Source organism: Aethalodelphis obliquidens, unplaced genomic scaffold, assembly GCF_003676395.1.
Source record: "Aethalodelphis obliquidens isolate GAN/ISIS:26980383/991018 unplaced genomic scaffold, ASM367639v1 scaffold45, whole genome shotgun sequence".
Lineage (NCBI taxonomy): Eukaryota > Metazoa > Chordata > Mammalia > Artiodactyla > Delphinidae > Aethalodelphis > Aethalodelphis obliquidens.
Window position 1 is genome coordinate 15,995,080 of NW_020837989.1, and position 19,661 is coordinate 16,014,740.

General features: G+C 39.4%; 1 protein-coding gene across 10 annotated transcripts in view; it reads right to left on the reverse strand.

Moving 5' to 3' along the window:
* Window positions 1-4,749: 4,749 nt before the first annotated feature.
* RNF14 (ring finger protein 14) overlaps window positions 4,750-19,661 on the reverse strand; it is a 46,120-nt gene continuing 31,208 nt past the window's right edge. For 5 of the 10 annotated variants that reach the window (XM_027081771.1, XM_027081767.1, XM_027081769.1 and 2 more), the window contains 7 exons: window positions 19,391-19,560; window positions 18,181-18,332; window positions 14,484-15,011; window positions 13,305-13,533; window positions 8,773-8,945; window positions 7,674-7,804; window positions 4,750-5,728 (listed from right to left, as the gene is read on the reverse strand). In XM_027081771.1, the coding sequence (XP_026937572.1) occupies window positions 5,671-5,728; window positions 7,674-7,804; window positions 8,773-8,945; window positions 13,305-13,533; window positions 14,484-15,011; window positions 18,181-18,332; window positions 19,391-19,544 (1,425 nt within the window). In that variant the 5' untranslated portion in view covers window positions 19,545-19,560 and the 3' untranslated portion in view covers window positions 4,750-5,670. Of the gene's footprint in view, window positions 5,729-7,673; window positions 7,805-8,772; window positions 8,946-13,304; window positions 13,534-14,483; window positions 15,012-18,180; window positions 18,333-19,390; window positions 19,573-19,661 lie in introns of those variants that run through there. The other 5 variants (XM_027081772.1, XM_027081774.1, XM_027081773.1 and 2 more) reach the window with 5 other exon arrangements.

The window sequence follows — 19,661 nt, forward strand, 5'->3', positions numbered from 1 at the left end:
CTCTTGGTACTTTCATCCAGTCTCATGGCTTTAAATACAATCTATACATTGACTCCCATATTTATATCTCCAGCCCGCATCTCTCCCTTGAACACTGGACTAGAATATCCAACTGCCTACCGAACATCTCCACTGAAATAACTATTAGACATCTCAAACTCATCTGTCCACGACTCAACTCCTGATCTTCACCGGCAAACCTCTGCTACCTATAGGTTTCTCCATCTCAACTATTCAAAAAGACCTAGAAATCGACTGTGATGCCTCACCTTCTCACATTGTATATCCAATCTATCAGCAAATCCTATTAGTTTTACCTTCAAGGAAGTACAGAATCTGAACATTTGTCAAGACTCCAAGTGCTGGTACACTTGTCCAAGCCATCTGTACTTTTCACCTGAGTCACTGCAGTAGTCTCCTAATTGGTCTGTTTCTGTCCCTGCTCACCCTGCTCCCCTGAAACGTTAAGTCAGACCCTATCACACTTTGCTCAAAGTCCTCCAAAGGCTCCCATCGCAGAGTAGAAGCCAAAGTTCACCCAAGGCCCTATGCAGTATGTAGCACCACCCACTCCCATCCCACCTCTTAAAATTCTCCCTTCCTCAGCCTGCTTAAGTCCTTACTGGCTACCACACGGTGCCTGGAGCCCTCTAACATGCTCCTATCCCAAGGGCCTTTGCCCCTGCTGTTCCCTCTGCCTCCACTCTCTTCTCACAGGTGTCCACAAGGTTCACTCCCACACTGCCAAGCCTTTGTTCAAGTGCTATGTTGATGAACTCCTCTCCACTCTTTAAGATTCCAACATCACTCTGCTTCCCCCAACACCTTATTCCTTCTCCCAGCTTCTCTCTGTGGTGCTTATTTTCTGATAAACCATATGATTTGCTTAGCGTCTGTCTCCTTCCACCAGAATTTAAGTTCTACAAGGGCAGGGAGATTTATACCTGCTTTAATCACTGTTACATTCTCAGCACCTAGAAAAATAGTAAGGCCCATGGTGAGGTGTTCAATAAATATTCGTTAAATGAGTAAATGAATACTAGGAAACACAGTAGGTTACAAGAAGTGGAACGGGATCGAAAATAAGATACACAATCACCTTTTAAGTTTATATGCATTTAGGTTATATTAATATTACTTTAGTTTGTTGATTCAATGAAAAAAATAAAGAGCCAAGGAAAAGCAATAACTGTGCTGACTTTATACTTACCAACTGTGGCATCAGAATCTCACTAAATTTTCAATGTGCACAATATCCTCCAAAGCAACCCTGGCTCTGAGAAATACGGGACTACTTGGAGTGGTAAACCTTTGGGCTGCCTGAATAATTGTGCAAAGAACAGACTATGGGTGCTGAAAGTCGATAGTACCATAAACAGCTTTCTGACCACAAACTCTCAACCTGGCCTGCAGGCCGATGTTTTTTTTAATGAGCCAAAGTTCAGGGAACAGACTATTTGGCTACTCTTACCAGTATGAGAGGGCACCACAGTGTTACAATTCCTTGTCTTACTTAGCAGCTTCAGCTATAACTTAATTTCTTTACTTCAGTGGTTGCAGGCAAGTGCTACTATCAGGAGTGACACTTTAATGTCACATCACAATTGGATGCCAACTATGGTTCAAATAGTTTTAAGTGGCCTTACAGTTTTTGGTAATACTGCTATTCCTGCCTTGCTTGTCTCATTTGATGCTATTCCACCTACCAAGGTGTGTAACAGACTATAATGACACACAATGAGGAAAATTAAAATCCCAGAAATAAACCTGCTTCTATAACAAAGTACACTCCTGTCATAACCAGTTATTGCATTTATAACATGGGAACTGTTGCCACCTGCTGGTGGTGCTTATGATAAAATTAATACTTGGTGGGCTCTCCAAAATTCCAGTCAAAATTTTAAAATTCCCTTCTAAAGCAGGCAACCACATGAATGGCTTTATGATTATCATATTTGATTAACTCCAATTTTTTTCTCTGAACAAAAAAGCAGTAAGTATATTAATGAAATTCTAATGTAAACGAGAACCCTCTACTACTAAAAAATGACTTTGCTGACAATGCTATAGGTCTGGGAGTACGGCTGCCAAGTGTTTTCTCCCTTACCCATCTCCTCAACAGGAAGGGATGTAGCCACTAGATGCTCACTCGTTGGATTCAGTATTTAGCTGAGGTGGCAGGCTAATCCTCTCACACTAGTGCAGAGCCTCCGTGAGTCCAGATGATCCACAAGTCTGATCAACTTGTCCAGTGTTTAATGATTTCCTCATGAAGCTGAGCAGAAAAATGACCATAACAGGCACACAGCCTAAAACTCCAGAGACAGCCAGTGTTCTCAAAAACACCTGATTCAAAGCTACAAAAAGACCTCAATCAAAAAAGAATTTCAGGGACTTCCCTGGTGGCACAGTGGTTAAGAATCCAACTGCCAATGCAGGGGACACGGGTTTGAGCCCTGGTGCAGGAAGATCTCACATGCCGCATAACAGCTAAGCCCGTGCGCCACAACTACTAAGCCTGCACTCTAGAGCCCGCAAGTCACAACTACTGAGCCTACGTGCCACAACTACCGAAGCCCGCGCGCCTAGAGCCTGTGCTCTGCAACAAGAGAAGTCACTGCAATGAGAAGCCCACACACTGCAACGAAGAGTAGCCCCCGCTCGCCACAACTAGAGAAAGCCCACGTGCAGCAATGAAGACCCAACGCAGCCAAAAATAAATAAATAAATAACTTAAAAAAAATTCAAAGGAAATTAACAGCAATTCATAGAATGAAATTTCAAATTTCCAAAAATTATACTCATTAGTAATCAATGTGTGCAAAAAATTTAATTGTGTGCCATTTTGCCCTATCAGATTGGCAAAAATAAGTTAATTTTAAAATAAAACAATAATTTTAAATGCTGGGGGGAAAAAAGGCCTCATGAAATGAAGCTAGATACACAAAACTCTTCGTTCTCTCATATACTTTCTTGATAATACCAACATTCCACAAACCTATTTATTTCACAGGTCATATAAGGGGTTACCTCAATCTTCCATTTTACTCAGAGACAAAAGTACTCTACCCAAAACTATACCATCTTAAAATTAGCCCGTAACTCATACCTCAAAAATAAGCCCTATTGTCTTTGTGAAAATTAAGGGGTGAAGATTTTGTACCTAAGGAAGAAACACTCAGTTGAACAAACAAATCTTTAAGACTAACGACCTGTTGTTTTATTTATTTATTTATTTTATTTATTTATTTTTGGCTGCGTTGGGTCTTCGTTGCTGCGCGCAATCTTTCTCTAGTTACGGCGAGCGGGGGCTACTCTTCATTGCGGTGCGCGGGCTTCCCATTGAGGTGGCTTCTCTTGTTGCAGAGCATGGGCTCTAGGTGCACAGGCTTCAGTAGTTGTGGTGAGTGGGCTCAGTAGTTGTGGCTCGCGGGCTCTAGGCTGCAGGCTCAGTAGTTGTGGCTCATGGGCTTAGTTGCTCCGTGGCATGTGGGATCTTCCCGGACCAAGGCTCAAACCCATGTCCCCTGCATTGGCAGGCGGATTCTTAACCACTGTGCCACCAGCGAAGCCCACGTGTTTTTTAAAATCATGGAGAAAAACCACGCCATTTGTTTCACGAAACTAAGGCTTCTTTCCTACTTCCAATACATCAACATAATGTACAACAGCCTAAAATAAAATAATCTCTAGCAATGTCAACTAGCCCATGAACTAATAAAGAGCTTCTGAGTGGCTAGTAGTGAAAGATGAATTGAACTCCTATCCAGTCACTGAGAAGAAGCACTCTTCTCAAGTATGTACTGTATAATTAGTTGTTTTAATTTCCATTTCTTATCTTCAACTTATTCTTTAAGTTAACTTTCGTTCTTATATTAAATGTGCTGAATCGAAGTCCATGTAGTTCAAACAAAATATGGGTTCTAAAATCTAAGTTCAGTCACAAGCGGAGGCGCTATACTATGACTTTCTTCCGCTCATTTTAAGAATATGTGTTATATACCATATAGTTTTTAAATGTGAACAGTTGCCTTGGTGACAGAACACAGAGCAGCAACTCTGCTTTAATTATAAGACAATTTTTAAATAATTTTTATTTTTAAGATTAAGCATCCTCATTGACAATCCAGAAACAGTCCGTGCTCTTTGGATACACACACTTAAAATGGTTAAAAGTGATTCACCAATTTTCAATGACAAGGTATGAAAAAAGAACATGTTCACAGCTGCAGAAGAATTCCTCTGTCCTTTTTTTCCAAAAATCTTATTTTGCTACCAAGCCACTCACCAAACCACAAGGAAAGACAATTTTTCAAAAAGCCAGCAAAACCCAGAAACAAGGATCTAGGTATCAAGCCAAAATTATGCCCTGAAACAGCGCTGTTGCCAAAAAAAAAAAAAAAAAAGGATAGGAAGACAAATTTCCATAGCTCATTAGAGAAGCCCTTTAAAAAGAATTCAGAAAGTTAGGACTGGAACTATGGTGGTACAGTGTTCAAAACGCAGATAATTAAAGTTCAGCTTGCGGGCTTCCCTGGTGGCGCAGTGGTTGAGAGTCCGCCTGTCGATGCAGGGGACACGGGTTTGCGCCCCGGTCTGGGAAGATCCCACATGCCGCGGAGCGGCTGGGCCCGTGAGCCATGGCTCCTGAGCCTGCGCTTCCGGAGCCTGTGCTCCGCAACGGGAGAGGCCACAACAGTGAGAGGACCGCGTATCGCAAAAAAAAAAAAAAAAAAAAAGTTCAGCTTGTTCGTCTTGGGAACGTATTAGGCTTTCTCCTATCCCAGCAGAGGAAACAGAAATATGAGCTGCTGGAGCTAATATTAAAATTGTCCTTACCAATGAAAAGCAGGGCAAGAGTCAACAGAAAGAATGCTGAACAGAAGACAAGTTGTTCTGAATCTAGGCTCTACTGCCTAGAAGAAACTGGAAAGTTGAATAGGGCTGAAATTCTTCTGAGCCAGTATCAATAAATTCTAGACTTGGCTCAAAACCAGTGGACTATAGACCACTAATAAATACATCAGGTGACCCACAGTGTTTGTGGTATCAAAAAATATTTTTAAAATTATCTATAAATTTCTATTCTGAAAATCAGATCAAAATGACACTGGGCCAGCCAATCAGTCATAGAGTAAAGGGCTTCCTCCAAAGAAAATTTAGCAGTAATTCAGGTTGGAAAGAATGTAACATGAAGTAAATAACATCAGGCTCTCAGTACAATTTTAATAAGCCTTCTACCCACCCCAGTTGTAAGCAGTACTACTGAGGGAGCTCCCACAGAATGTCTTAGAGGGATGTTTCTCAGAGATAAAAAGGACTATAAGCTTAACTCTTGACCCCTCTCTCCTTACCTAAAGCTTGGAGAAGAAAATAAATATTTAATTTTTAACTACTCAAAGCTTTGGGCACATTGTAATACTAATATTTTCTAGTTTTCATTTTCGGAACCTTTGGCTTAATATTTCCTCAATCATGTTGCAATGAAAAATGTCTGAATGTGCCTTAATCAGTAGTACCACATGAAAATATTAAACTTGTTCTTCCATATCTTCTACACAGGAAGAGGGAATCAATGGTACCCTAAATATCCTGCGAAGTTACTCTGTATACTTGACAAAAGATTAGGGCAAACCATTCCACTTCCATATCTTGAGCAGCAGAAGTTAACTAGTCTTCAAACTCATCTTCCCAAATAACTCCATTAACATCCACAGCATGGAACAACCTGGAAGCATAAAATAAGGTACATTTTAATACACCTGATAGAAACTGAATATAATTTCTTTCCTTTTCTCAAATATACTTTCTGTACTCTTCTGATAATATCTTTTCCTCTCCTTTAATCATTCCACTGGCGAGGGCTGAAATATGGGTCCCTTAAAGTTTATAGGAACAGGCCTTTTAAGGATCCAGACAACTCTCTAGGACCAAGCATAAACAATAATGGGAGATGGGTATCACAAAACTGATACTAAATGTGTACAATATGTGGAATAAGCCAAGACTGGAAAATTCAGGTAGTCTAGAAGCTGAACTCATTAAAAACACTATAACTTTATTACACGCTAATCACTCCATCCTCTCCATCTTCACTGTCCTTGCACTCTCCATCTATAGAATATTTTTCAGTTGCCAATTTCTTTTCCTCCCCTTATGTTACTTAAAATTTATGCAATTTTCAACACTATATTTCCAATGGTTCATGGGAAGAGCCTGTTTCTTCAACTTATCTTATAGTTTCATAACACCAATGATTGATTGTAGGTATTCCACAAATGTCTATTAACAAACATTATCAGCTGATGCTGAAATTGGAGCTGGTGGAGAACAAGATATTCACATTGTGCCAAGGAATCACCCCACAGATCACTTACTAATAACAAAAAGAGAAACCTTACCTTTACAGTGGAACAAATGATAGAACTGAGCATCATACTAACAATGAGACAGCCTGACTTTATGGATCTGATGTGGTACAACATGAAGTATATCACCCCTTGTTAAGTATTCTTGTCAAAAATGTTACTCTAAATCTAGTCAAACTCCAGTCTAGAGCTAACTTCCACTTTACAGGAGATAGAGAGGATAGAGAAACAAACTCAAAGGTACCATGGAGAAACAGAACTCCAGAAGGTAAGAAGTTATACAGGACAACAGCCTGGACTCCTCAAAAAGTCAATGCTCCCCTCAACATAAACAAACAAACAAAAAGAAGGTGGGCAAAACTTTTCTCCATAAAGAAACTAAAGAGACAGAACCAAATAAAGTGACTGAACTTGATTAGATCCTGGTATAATAAAACAGCTTCAAGAGATATTTTTAGGGATAGTTGATAAGTCTTAAATATTTTATTATATGATAGTATGCCATTGTTGTTAAATTTTTTGCAGTACTGTCGTTATATAGAAGACTTTTCTTATCTTAGGAAAGACATGTGAAAGCATGTAGAGGGACTTCCCTGGTGGCACAGTGGTTAAGAATCCACCTGCCGATGCAGGGGACACGGGTTTGAGCCTTGGTCCAGGAAGATCCCACATGCCGCGGAGCAACTAAGTCTGTGTGCCACATCTACCGGGCCTGAGCTCTAGAGCCCGTGAGCCACAACTACTGAGCCCACGCGCCACAACTACTGAAGCATATGTGCCTAGAGCCTGTACTCCGCAACGAGAAGCCACCGCAATGAGAAGCCCGTGCACCGCAACCAAGAGTAGTCCCCGCTCACTGCAACTACAGAAAGCCTGCGCGCAGAAATGAAGACCCAACGCAGCCAAAGATAAATAAATTAATTAATTAAAGAAAAAAAGCATATAGACATGAAGCATCATATTTCCAACTTAGGGTCAAGTAGTTCAGCAATAAATTTAGAAAACAAATATGGCAAAATATTACCAATTGTTCATTTTGGTGGAAGGTATCCTATTAATCATAGTCCTATCTTTTCTGTATGTTTGAAAATTTTCACTAAAAAAGTTGAGGAGGATAATAAATAAAAGAAAATCCCCAGATAGTATATTTTCATCATAAAACTCATTTTCAAGAAAATTCATACATGGGGGAAAATATATGAGAATTCTCTAAATAAGCAAAGTACTGAAGTAAAACTTTCTGGGCTTATGGTCCACAAACCAAGTACCCAAAACTGCTGAGACTAGGAGTCTGTGTGTACGTACCGGTTAAAACATGGGGAAACAGGATCAGTGAAATGTTTATAAGGGTTTGCTCTGGAGAGAGAACCCATGCAAATCCAGCAGAAATACTGCATACAGCCGGTACATGTCATCTTGTTACATCCATCTAATTTCTGGTGGGAAAGACAGAGAAAAATATCAAGGCTACAAAAGCAAAAGAGAAATGCACATGACAAAATGATTTGGTACAACATTCTCCTTGTCTTCTCCCTTTTCTAATGCAGGGTGGAGATATACAGGTAACACACAATGATAACTATGAATGCCTAACTCGTTTGCATTACAAGTAAAATACAGAAAACACTTAGCAGGTGTTCCTACAATTAGATACTTAGCAAAACCTCTTCTGATAAACAGTAAATACAAACCAAACATGTATAAGTGAAACACATAGTTAGATTAATATTAAAATGTTTGGATTTAATATGTGGGATTTAAACTTTTTACGTAAATCTAAGTAAACATTTGGTACCAAGTCCCCCATTCTATAAGAGCTGAGGCATGTCAGAAGTGGTTAAATAGAAGGCCAGTTTCCTTAATGGAGTAACTGGGGCATCACCACAAGGGTCAGCTCAGATATGATGGACTGGAACAACAGAATCAAATGCAAAGACATATTTCAATTTTGAAACATATTAAGATTTTGTCAAGAAGCAGTAGCTGTATCTATCTATCTTGACTCACATGTCTCCATTTCATAAGCAGGCACTTGTAAAACAGCTATTAAATTCCAGGGTATATAGTTCGGAGGAGAAGTCAGGCTTGATTCTTTTTTAGTCAGGTAGATGAGTTAAGAGTTGACTGTAGCTCGAGTATGGCCTCTTTATAACCCACTCAATTTTGAGGTGGATATAATGTGAGAACAACTGTCACCGTATGAAAGCACTTTGAAACGGGAAGCCTACATACATTTTAGGTCAATAACAATATTTAGTAGTAAATTTACATCTTCCAAGTTAAGAAAGTTTAATAAATACCAAAATGTGTTTTCTTAATTAGGCACAAAATTAAAAGGCTTCTTGAGGAAATCGTAACATGCTTGCAATTAGGTTTGCCTCCATGTCTGTCCCCAAACCTTTACCTCAATGGGAGTCCCACAACATGGGCAGCTCTTTGAGTTCTTTTCTAGCCACTCCTTACTTTCCATCTCTTCCAGTGCCTTCTGAATCACCCTCTTACCATACCTCTGTTCCAAAAATCTTTTATTGGCCTCATCTGCTTGCAGGTACTCATTTCGTAAGTCCATTAATTTCTCTAGAAAGTGAAATGGAAAATTAACTTTTATACAACTTGTAATGCTGACTAAAAACCATTAAAATTGGCCATAACCTTTGACTACTCAATAATGCTATTCCTGGGATTTCATCATAAGGAATTAATCCAAAGTAAAGTTACATATAAAAATGGCAAACGAATTAAATGTCCAAGGGAATAATTATGTGTGGAGCCACTTAAGATATAATATTTAGTTATTAAAACTTATAATTAGGATGGCTACAACTCAGTTAAAATACTCATTATGGAATTCAGAAAAAAGCGTATTTAGGTTGTAACTAGGTAAAAATTACACATGCATGAAAGACAAAGAACAGACAGGAATCCTCCAAGTAGAAAAGCTGGACTTGTTAAAGGTGACAGAACAACAGCTTATCTTTTTCCTTTGCTTTTAACTTATTAATGTTGATATTTTTGTGCAACTAGTACAACTAGTAGTACAGTTTAAGACTGACTTATCTAAATGACACAAAGGTTGAAACAGACGCTGATTTTCTACTAAATCAGCATCATTCACCATTTGATAACAACAGGCCTACCAAATTAAACAAGAGCACCAGGGCAAAGACCAGCTATTCAATTCTGTATATAAAAAGAAGCCAGTGAATAAAGTTTACCACCCACAGGAAACGAAAAGTCCCTCCTGTCAACTTTTCCCCTTAATACTCTTCAGTCTGGTTTCTACTGCTTTATCACTTAACTCAAATGGAATGGGCAGCCATTCCCAAAGACTTTAGTTGTAGACAAGGCTTTTGCTCACAATTCTACTACCTTAATTTTTCAACACAATTAATTAAAGACCTCTCTCAACAATGTTCTAGCTATGTTATTAATTTACTTTCCTCACATTATTTAGAGGTGGACATCTTCCCTCTAAATGCAGTGGACATCTTCAGGGGCAGAATTCTATCTGCACTTTTGCTTCACTTGTGAATCCTTTCTCTGTGCTGTTCATTCCCATGACTCCATCACTTCTACTTAGATGTAGCAGACATGTATTTTTTTATCCTGTCACTTTTATCTCCTCTACTAATTCAAAACGTTTCTGTGTTCCTAGACATCTTAAGGACAAAGGTTACTGCTCTAATGTTCTCAAAATAATAAAATGATTAGTATATCATATATTTTGTATGGTAATATCAAATATATAGATATAGAGACTGAGAAAGAGATTCCTAATTTTGCTGAAGCCCCCAAGCCTATCTTTGATTTCTTCCCCAAACACTGTGAAACACCCGAAATGTACTTCAGCCTCTCAATGATAAGGATACAGAAGTCTAAAGTAAAGGCTAACATTATATTCTGGTGAGTTCTCCATCCCATCTGCCTATAACCACTACAAAACTCTGCAACAGGCAACTGGAAGTACTGTATTTACTCATTCTCCGCTCAGAGTCCCTTCTTAGAGATAATGACACTGCTAACAATTAATAACTATAGTAATACTGGCATTACTAGTTACCATTTTGTGGTTTAAGACTTAAATATAAGACATAACACCATAAAACCTCTAGAAGAGAACACAGGCAAAACATTTCCTGACCAAGGCAATAGAAATAAAAGCAAAAATAAACAAATGTGACCTAATCTAACTTACAAGCTTCTGTACAGCAAAGGAAACCATAAACAAAATGAAAAGACAACCTATAGGCTGGGAGAAAACATTTGCAAATGATGTAACCGACAAGGTCTAAATTTCCAAAATATACAAACAGCTCATACAACTCAACAAAAAAACAAACAAACAACTCAATGGAAAAATGGGCAAAACAACTAAATAGACATTTCTTCAAAGAAGACATCCAGATAACCGAAAGACATATAAAAAGAGGCTCATCACTGCTAACTATTAGAGAAATGCAAATCAAAACTACGATGAGGTACCACCTCACACCAGTCAGAATGGCCATCCCTAAAAAGTCTACAGGGGAGGACTTCCCTGGTGGCACAGTGGTTAAGAATCTGCCTGCCAATGCAGGGGACACGGGTTCAAGCCCTGGTCTGGGAAGATCCCACGTGCCACAACTACTGAGCCTTCGCTCTAGAGCCCGCGAGCCACAACTCCTGAAGCCCGCGCACCCTAGAGCCCGTGCTCTGCAGCAAGAGAAGCCACCGCAATGAGAAGCCCGTGTACTGCGACAAAGAGTAGCCCCCGCTCGCCACAACTAGAGAAAGTCCACGTGCAGCAACAAAGACCCAACACAGCCAAAAATAAATAATAAATAAATAAATTTATAAAAATAAATAAATAAATAAAAATAAAAACTAAACTCTAAAAGAAAAAAAGAGTCTACAGGGGAGTTCCCTGGCAGTCCAGTGGTTAAGGTTCCATGCTCCCAATGCAGGGGGCACGGGATCAATCCCTGGCCAGGGAACCAAGATCCCACATGCCACACATCAAGGCCAAAAAAACCCCAACAAAATAACAAACAAGTCTACAAATAACAAATGCTGGAGGGGGTGTGGAGAAAAGAGAACCTTCCTACATTGTTGGTGGGAATGTAAATTGGTGTAGCCACTATGGAAAACTGTATGGAGATTCCTCAAAAAACTAAAAATAAGAGTTGCCATATGATCTAGCAATCCCATTCCTGGGCATGTATCCAGACAAAACTCTAACTCAAAAAGATACCTATGTTCACAGCAGCACTATTTGCAATAGACAAGACATGGAAACAACCTAAATGTCCATCAACAGATGAGTGGATAAAGAAGATGTGGTATGTATATAAATACAACAGAATATTACTCAGCCATAAAAAAGAATGAAATAAGGCCATTTGCAGCAACATGGATGGACTTAGAGATTATCATACTAAGTGAACTAAGTCATAAAGACAAATACCATATAATATCACTTACATGTGGAATCTAAAATATGACACAAATGAACCTATCTACAAAACAAAAACAGACTCACAGACATATAAAACAGACTTGTGGTTGCCAAGGGGGAGGGGGCCTGGGGGAGAGATGGATTGGGAGATTGGGGTTACCAGATGCAAACTATTATATTTATATAGAATGGATAAACGACAAGGTCCTACTGTATAGCACAGGGAACTATATTCAATATCCTGTGATAAACCATAATGGAAAAGAATACAAAAAAGAATGTATACATATGTATAACTTAATCACTTTGCTGTGCAGCAAAAATTAACACATTTTAAATCAACTATATTTCAATAATTTAAATAAATAAATAAATACACAAACTAAACAAAAAGTAGTTACCATTTTGCATTTTCCATACATTAGCCCATTCTCAAACTATGGTTAAGTACCAGTTTTTTCCCCTCACTCTGTCAAGGACCAGTACTTTTGCAAAAAATAATCAAATGAATTATTAGAAAAATGAGGGTAAAAAGACAAAAAATATAAGCCTAAATTTTTATTAGATTTGACTGCCATAAAATTTAGTCAGTGAATAGCGATAGCAAAATCATTATTAAAGTTTCAAACACTGACTCTCAATTTCTGTATTTACCTTGTCACAGACCAGTATAACAACTACAACAACTTTAAGTAGCACTACAATAGGTCATTTCAAACTTACAATAACCTTATGAAGTAGCTATTATCATCAGCCCTTTTAGTTTGAGAAAGACTAAGTCACCAAAGTCTAGTCAAATTGATGTCCAGGGCCCGATTCCTCAAACCTCAATCTAGATCAGAAATGGCTAACAGGTTTTACCTCCTGTGACTACCTCAATAGAGGGTGGCCTTCTGAAGCACTGTGTTGAGGAAGATTCTGAGGCCTCCCTGGGCTCACTGAGAAAGCACTTGATGACTGATCAAACATGTGTACAGTGGAAACAAGAGTGATGGCTTAGGTGCTCTGCATCTGCCGACCAGGATCTACATTATTCCATATTCATAGACAGAAATTACCCTGTCATTCCTTCCCTGGAATGCTCCCCCTGATATCTGCGTGGCTTGTTTCCTTACTTCCTTCTTTACTCAAACCACTTCGCCAGCGAGGCCTCCCCTGGTGTTTCTAAATAAAATCCAAAGCCCCTTCCCCTTCAAAACACTTCATAGCCTGTCCCTGCTTTATTTTTTTTTCCCTCTTCAGCATTTACCACCATCGAATATTCTTATTTATTTTGTTTGCCTATCTCCCCCATTAGAATGTAAGTTCCATGAGGGCATTTGGTCACTGCTGTATCCCCAGAACCTAGGACAGTAACTGACTCAAAAGTATGTGTTGAACAAACACAGAAGAACACAATTCTTCCAAACTGAAGAATTGAAGTGATGTCTCTTTTTATTTCCGGTGAGTGGGGGGAGGCGGGGGGAGCGCTGGGAGACTGAGTTCACACAGTTACAACCTACCTGCAGTCACCTTACATGGAGAAACCCCATGGTAGGTCAATCTGCATAAAGTACAGAAGGCAAAATTGCAGCTGGAACAGATGCCCATTGTGCAGCCAGGCTCCTGCATCACAGGCAGCTGGCAGGATGGGCGGGGGCAGTACACCACATCTGCCATCAGGTCCAAGGTAGACTGGAGGAGAAGGCGGTCATAACGAGCAAATAGCTCTGCTTCCACTAGCTCTTTGACCTGGAGGGAAATATAAAACATCATAGGTTTGATGATTTCCCAACCAGTTCTGATCCTGAGGAGATCCTTAGGAAGCTAGTGTAAACCAGAGGCACATAAACTAAAACTCCACCTTCAAAATCAAACCAAGTTATGGGAGGTCTATATCTTGACTGAGATGGTGGTTACATGGGTCTACACATGTGTAAAAACTAAGCAGACAGGGGGAAGGGTGAGCTGTGACAGGGCGAGAGAGAGTCATGGACATATACACACTAACAAACGTAAGGTAGATAGCTAGTGGGAAGCAGCCGCATGGCACAGGGAGATCAGCTCGGTGCTTTGTGACCTCCTGGAGGGGTGGGATAGGGAGGGTGGGAGGGAGGGAGACGCAAGAGGGAAGAGATATGGGAACATATGTATATGTATAACTGATTCACTTTGTTATAAAGTAGAAACTAACACACCATTGTAAAGCAATTATACCCCAATAAAGATGTCAAAAAAAAAAAAAACAAAAAACTAAGCAGACAGTACACTTTAAATGAGTACATTTATGCCTTAATGGAGTTGACTGAAAAAAAAAGGAAACCAAGCAGGCTGTCTTTAAAAGTCTGTAAAACATTTGGTTAACTATTCTAAGAGATAAGCCCTCCAGATCCCAACGTCACATAAAGACAGGGTCGTACTTCCCCCACCTAGCAGATATACAGAGTAAATCACCAGAATTACTTTACTTTTTTAACTGCTCATCCCTGCGGAGGACCACACATTCCAAAGCCAGCAAAGGAAGCATTTACATTTGCTTAAACTAAGATCATGGCATTCTTGATGGATACAATGAAACGACTTGTGGGCTGGCTCCCAGGCCTCAGACTGCCCTGAGGAGCCCTACCAAGAAGTTCCTGAGGAAATGTCTCCCTTTGTGAGAGAGAATCAGGGGGCAGCTGTCAGCAGAGAAAAAGAGTTACCTGACCAGGAGTGGCCACTGAAGGGCACTTGGGTTCTGGGCAGTTGAGGCACTGAACTTGGCCATCTCTGATCTGGATTTCAAAGTAGTCCTTGAGACAGGCTTTGCAGTACACATGCCTGCACTCCAAGAAGTACATGCACTCACTACCCAGCTTCTCACAGAAGCAGATATTGCACAGGAACAATTTACTATTAAAGCATTTTATCTGTTGAGCCTGATCGAAGTCCAAGATTTCCTGGATCAGACTGGACAACGATTCCACATCCTGCACAGCTCTCTCGTCCACAACTTCCGCTTGGTCTACATCAGATCCAGCAGCTCCTCCAAAATCTAGCTCTGTGTTGGAAGAAGCTTGAGCCATCCTCCTCTGAACTTTTTTCTGAGAACCCATCTTGAGTTCAAAAGGAGAGACAATATTCAGATACGCTAAGGTCTCTTCTTTAAGAAACTGCATCCAGGCAAACAGGACCACGCTGCCGCGGTGTTCTTCCCACAGGTTGTCTAAGTGCTTGCAGAGAGCAGACAGCTAGGGGAAAACACATGAGGATGCTGGTAAGTTTGGAAAGATGACGATGCTGTCAACTCCTGATTTCCCTTGAAATCTTTTTAGGTCAGGGTTTTCTACCTCCTAACATGATTTTTCACTTCTGTGATAAACTGTGCTGCACAACAGCATCAGTGTTCTTATCGAAGCACTTCTTAAACTATTCAGCAACACAAGCCACAGTAGAACACAAGGTCAGAAGCTAAAAGAAGTATCATTAAAACAAGAGAAACAGCAAGACTCTACCAAATGCAGAACTAGGTTTACATACGAGCCACTGCAATGGGGGACTTTTTCTGTTCTTTATTTTTCTTCACATTAGTATTGCTACCTCGTGTAGGAGAAGAGATCTAGTTCGAAAATGAACTATTTCTATTCCTTGGAGTCCTAGCCCTGTAGGTACCCTACAATAATGATTAGGAAAAGAACAGTTTAAAAATACCATCCAAACCTTAAAATTAATTCTTTCAGTCGTATCAAGAAGCCACCTCGTGCGAAAGAATCACTAACAGAATCTAACCTCAGAGTCCTTGGTATTCAGATTTACAAGCTGATTTTAACTAAGCAATCTGGGCTTACACCAGATCCTGGCTAACAGAGGGAGGTAGGCTGATATTGAATCCAGACATGATTATAAGCCCTTAACATGGTTTGGCTGCCATAGGCAAAGCTCACATTTCCTAACCTAAGCAACCAAAGTTTAAACTATTTTGACTTTTCCTCCTTAAAACTGGTCTGTTCATGGGCTTCCCTGGTGGTGCAGTGGTTGAGAGTCCGCCTGCCGATGCAGGGGACACAGGTTCGTGCCCCGGTCCGGGAAGATCCCACATGCCGCGGAGCGGCTGGGCCCGTGAGCCATGGCCGCTGAGCCTGCGCGTCTGGAGCCTGTGCTCTGCAACGGGAGAGGCCACAACAGTGAGAGGCCCACGTACCGCAAAACAAAAAAAACCCAAAAAGCTGGTCTGTTCAATTTGAAAGGCAAATATAATTAGATTTTCCATTAGAAATGTAAAATATTTTAAAGTAGAGCTCAGGAATCATAAGCAGCTTTTCTTTTTAAGGTAAACATCAAAAAATAAGCCTTCCAGATGTAAATAAATTTTGTAAATTTGAATACCAAGTGAAAAAGGACCACATTCTCTCTTCCCTACGCTGTGTAGTGCTATTCACTAAACCCTATACAGGCACAAAATTAAACACTTACTGACTACTTCAAGATTGGACAACTAATGCTTTTATACATTTGCATGAATATGCTTATATGATCAACCAGAAACCTGATGAAATATTTAAAATGTAATAAATACTAAAAGGGAAGCCTTGTTCGTGAGTATTGTTTGAGCTACCAAGTCCAGTGGAGAAGCCATTCTCCTCCATCCTCTTTTCTTCTCTAGTCCCTTCTCAAAAGAGGCATCTGGGATGTACATAAATGTGAGGAATAAGGGAGGAAGAAAGAGAAGAGCATGAGAGAGACTGTGTGTATATACTGGAAGAGGAATAATGGAAAATACCAGAAAACTAAACCCACTTCTATCTACCAACCAAATTCAGTGAGGGACAGGGCCATGAATCAACTTCACTATCAACAGGTGAAATTCATGATGCCAAGGAATCAGGGCCCAGTAACAAACAAGAATTGAAGGAAGGACAAAAATTTGATAGAGAACCCTACTGTAATTTTAGCTGTGTAACATAAAATAATGAATAACCCTCTTCTCCCCACACCCTAAAAGCCAGCATTAAGTAGATGCTATTTGGCTGGAATCTGAAACTGTATATGTGCAAACATGCATGGACATAAAGTATCAAGAGCTCTCTAGAGAAATGGGACTATAAATATCTAGATAATTCAGTCAACTCTCAGTGATCTAAATGTCAAACATCGTTGATATTCTTGGGCAAATCATCCACTGTCTTGCATGTGTTGCCTCTGACACAGATATTAAAATGTAAGGTAAAATTCCTTTTTATTCTACATGTATTATTCTTTCTTAAAGTTTAATTTTGTTTTTAAACTGTAAGTTCAATTTTACAAAAGCACTCTCATCTAAAGATTAGAGTGGTGATGAGCAGGGATGGGAATGAAAATTACATGATCAAAAAGGAAAAACTGACAGCTGTTCCTTGAGGTCAAGTAACTCTGACAGCTTTTGTCTTAATACATCAGCCTATCAATCTTCATCATGACTTCTAGAAGAATAACTGCTACTCATCCATTATCTACCCCAGAATACATTATATTAGCTTCAAGCCATATTTATGTCTCAATCAAGAGTTGAGGTTGTTACTAGAAAAAGATATACAACCCAGAGGAAATGAAGATCATAATATAAGATCTCAAGCCTTAATGAGATATCTACAGGAATCATACACATTTCTATTTGTGTGCATTCACACCTATGTGAGAGTAGTCAATAACTCTGTTATTAATATACAGACTTTTAAAAATAAAAGCACTCTTACGTTTTCTTAGGAAATATTTATTATTATAACTACATTAGCTCAATTTTAGTCCTCCTAACTACAATTAAATCTTTCATTTAAGGAATGGATAAGAAACTAAAAAAAAATAAAAAGCAATACCAGGGCTTCCCTGGTGGCGCAGTGGTTGAGAGTCCGCCTGCCAATGCAGGGGACATGGGTTCGTGCCCCAGTCCGGGAAGATCCCACATGCTGCGGAGCGGCTGGACCCGTGAGCCATGGCTGCTGAGCCTGCGCGTCTGGAGCCTGTGCTCCACAGCGGGAGAGGCCACAACAGTGAGAGGCCCACGTACAGCAAAAAAAACCCCAAAAAACAAAAAAAAGCAATACCAACATCTAAGGAAAATGAGGAGGACCTTATAGTATCCATTACAATACAGATTAAATAGGAAAATAACAAGACAAAGAGAGAAACAATTTACTTGATTAAAAATTACTCCTACTGCAATTCAAAATGATTAATTGTTCTAATTACGCCATTCTTTTCTAAAACACCAAACACTTTCAATTTATTAACATTACAATTCATGAAGGCAAGGGAAAAAAAATTACAAAATCAAACCCATTTGTTCTTCATGCACTGAATTCAAGATCATCAAGGTAGTGTTCAATTAAAGATGATTTTTAAGTTTCTAAAGATGGATAGGAGAAATTAAGTTTCGGGTCTAACCTGAGTTGGTGACAGCCATTTGCCACTAAGTGTGAATGAAGGTGGGGCGGAGGATGGATAATCTGGTGGCAGTTCAAAGTTCAGCACAAGTGGAGGCAGAAAGCAAATGGTGTATTCAAAGCCACTATTCTGGAGACACTCATTTGAATTGCCTGAACCAAAAACAAAGATTAGAAAGGATCAGTTGGTCAACACTTGAGTGTCCGTTACTGCTGAGCAGTGCTCAAGAAAAACGTAATGCTTTGGTTGAGGGGATAAAAACCCTCCCCCAAAGCACCTTCTATTCCCTAATGTTACTTCGTAGCCGCCACCTTAAAAAAAAAATCTTGTAAGCCCTTAAAAAAATCTACTAAGCATCATGAAATTTAAAATGAAGATACACAACTTATTCTTGTATACACTTTTGAGTATAATTCCTAACACTAATGACAAGTAATAACACAATATTTTCTTTTGTTGTTGTTTTACAGTAGATGATTAAAGACACAATCTAGAGAAAAGGACGTTTATTTCTATCAAAGAGCCATGACCTACTTAGACCAGCATGTGCCAACTACCCATGAATCATAGTTGGGAGAATTTGTGCCAGTACAAGGATCTCTTGAGGGCAAGACACAACACACAACACTCTCACAATCAAAGTTTCATTTTCAGTTATCACACTTAATTTGTTTACTCAAAGCCTTTATAGTAGAAACATTTTAAGAAAGTGTTCACAGATGACATCTGGTACATTGGTATCAAAAGTACCAGTTTTCAACTTTTTTCTGAAGCAGAAGGTCAAAGAGTAGCAGCAAGTGTCATGTGTTTATGGTGGTTGAAAAGATTCTGGAAACCAAATAGTATTAACAACCGCCATGGTACTTTAAGTCTTTCCAAGTGTTTTCACATATATTATTTCATTTTCTCTTTTATTATCCCTATTTAACAGCCAATGACTCATGGCTAATGAACTGCTAGTTAAGACGATTAGGATGCATGAAATATGCAGGATAATATCCGAATTCAGTGATCAAAAAGGCAGAATCAAATTGAAAATTGTTCACCCCCAGCTCAATTTTCAATTAAAAGAGAAACAGGCATTAAATCTGTAATACTACCATATATCACTAATGCCTATAAATACAAGATGATAAATAATTTAGGGTACACTAAGAAACTGAGAATAACCTTTATTTAGAAAAATCTGTTTAAGAGAATATTAACTAACCGCTCACAAATATCTTGAAATTTTGTGGTAAGTCCAAATAGATCCTGGTTTCTCCACCTTGGACAGACTCTGCTTTTCTAAATTCATCTCCATCATAAATACTCGCCAGGGCCAGCAATTCATCCTCCTGAGCTTCTCGGTCTTCTGACGACATTTAATTTTCTGAGGAGCTGAAGACAATCATTCAAGTCAGTTAAGAACAGAAAAGGCACAGAGTTTGGAAAAGTCTAGCGGCACTGTCCACGGCCCCCCCGCACACTCCCCAAAAAGA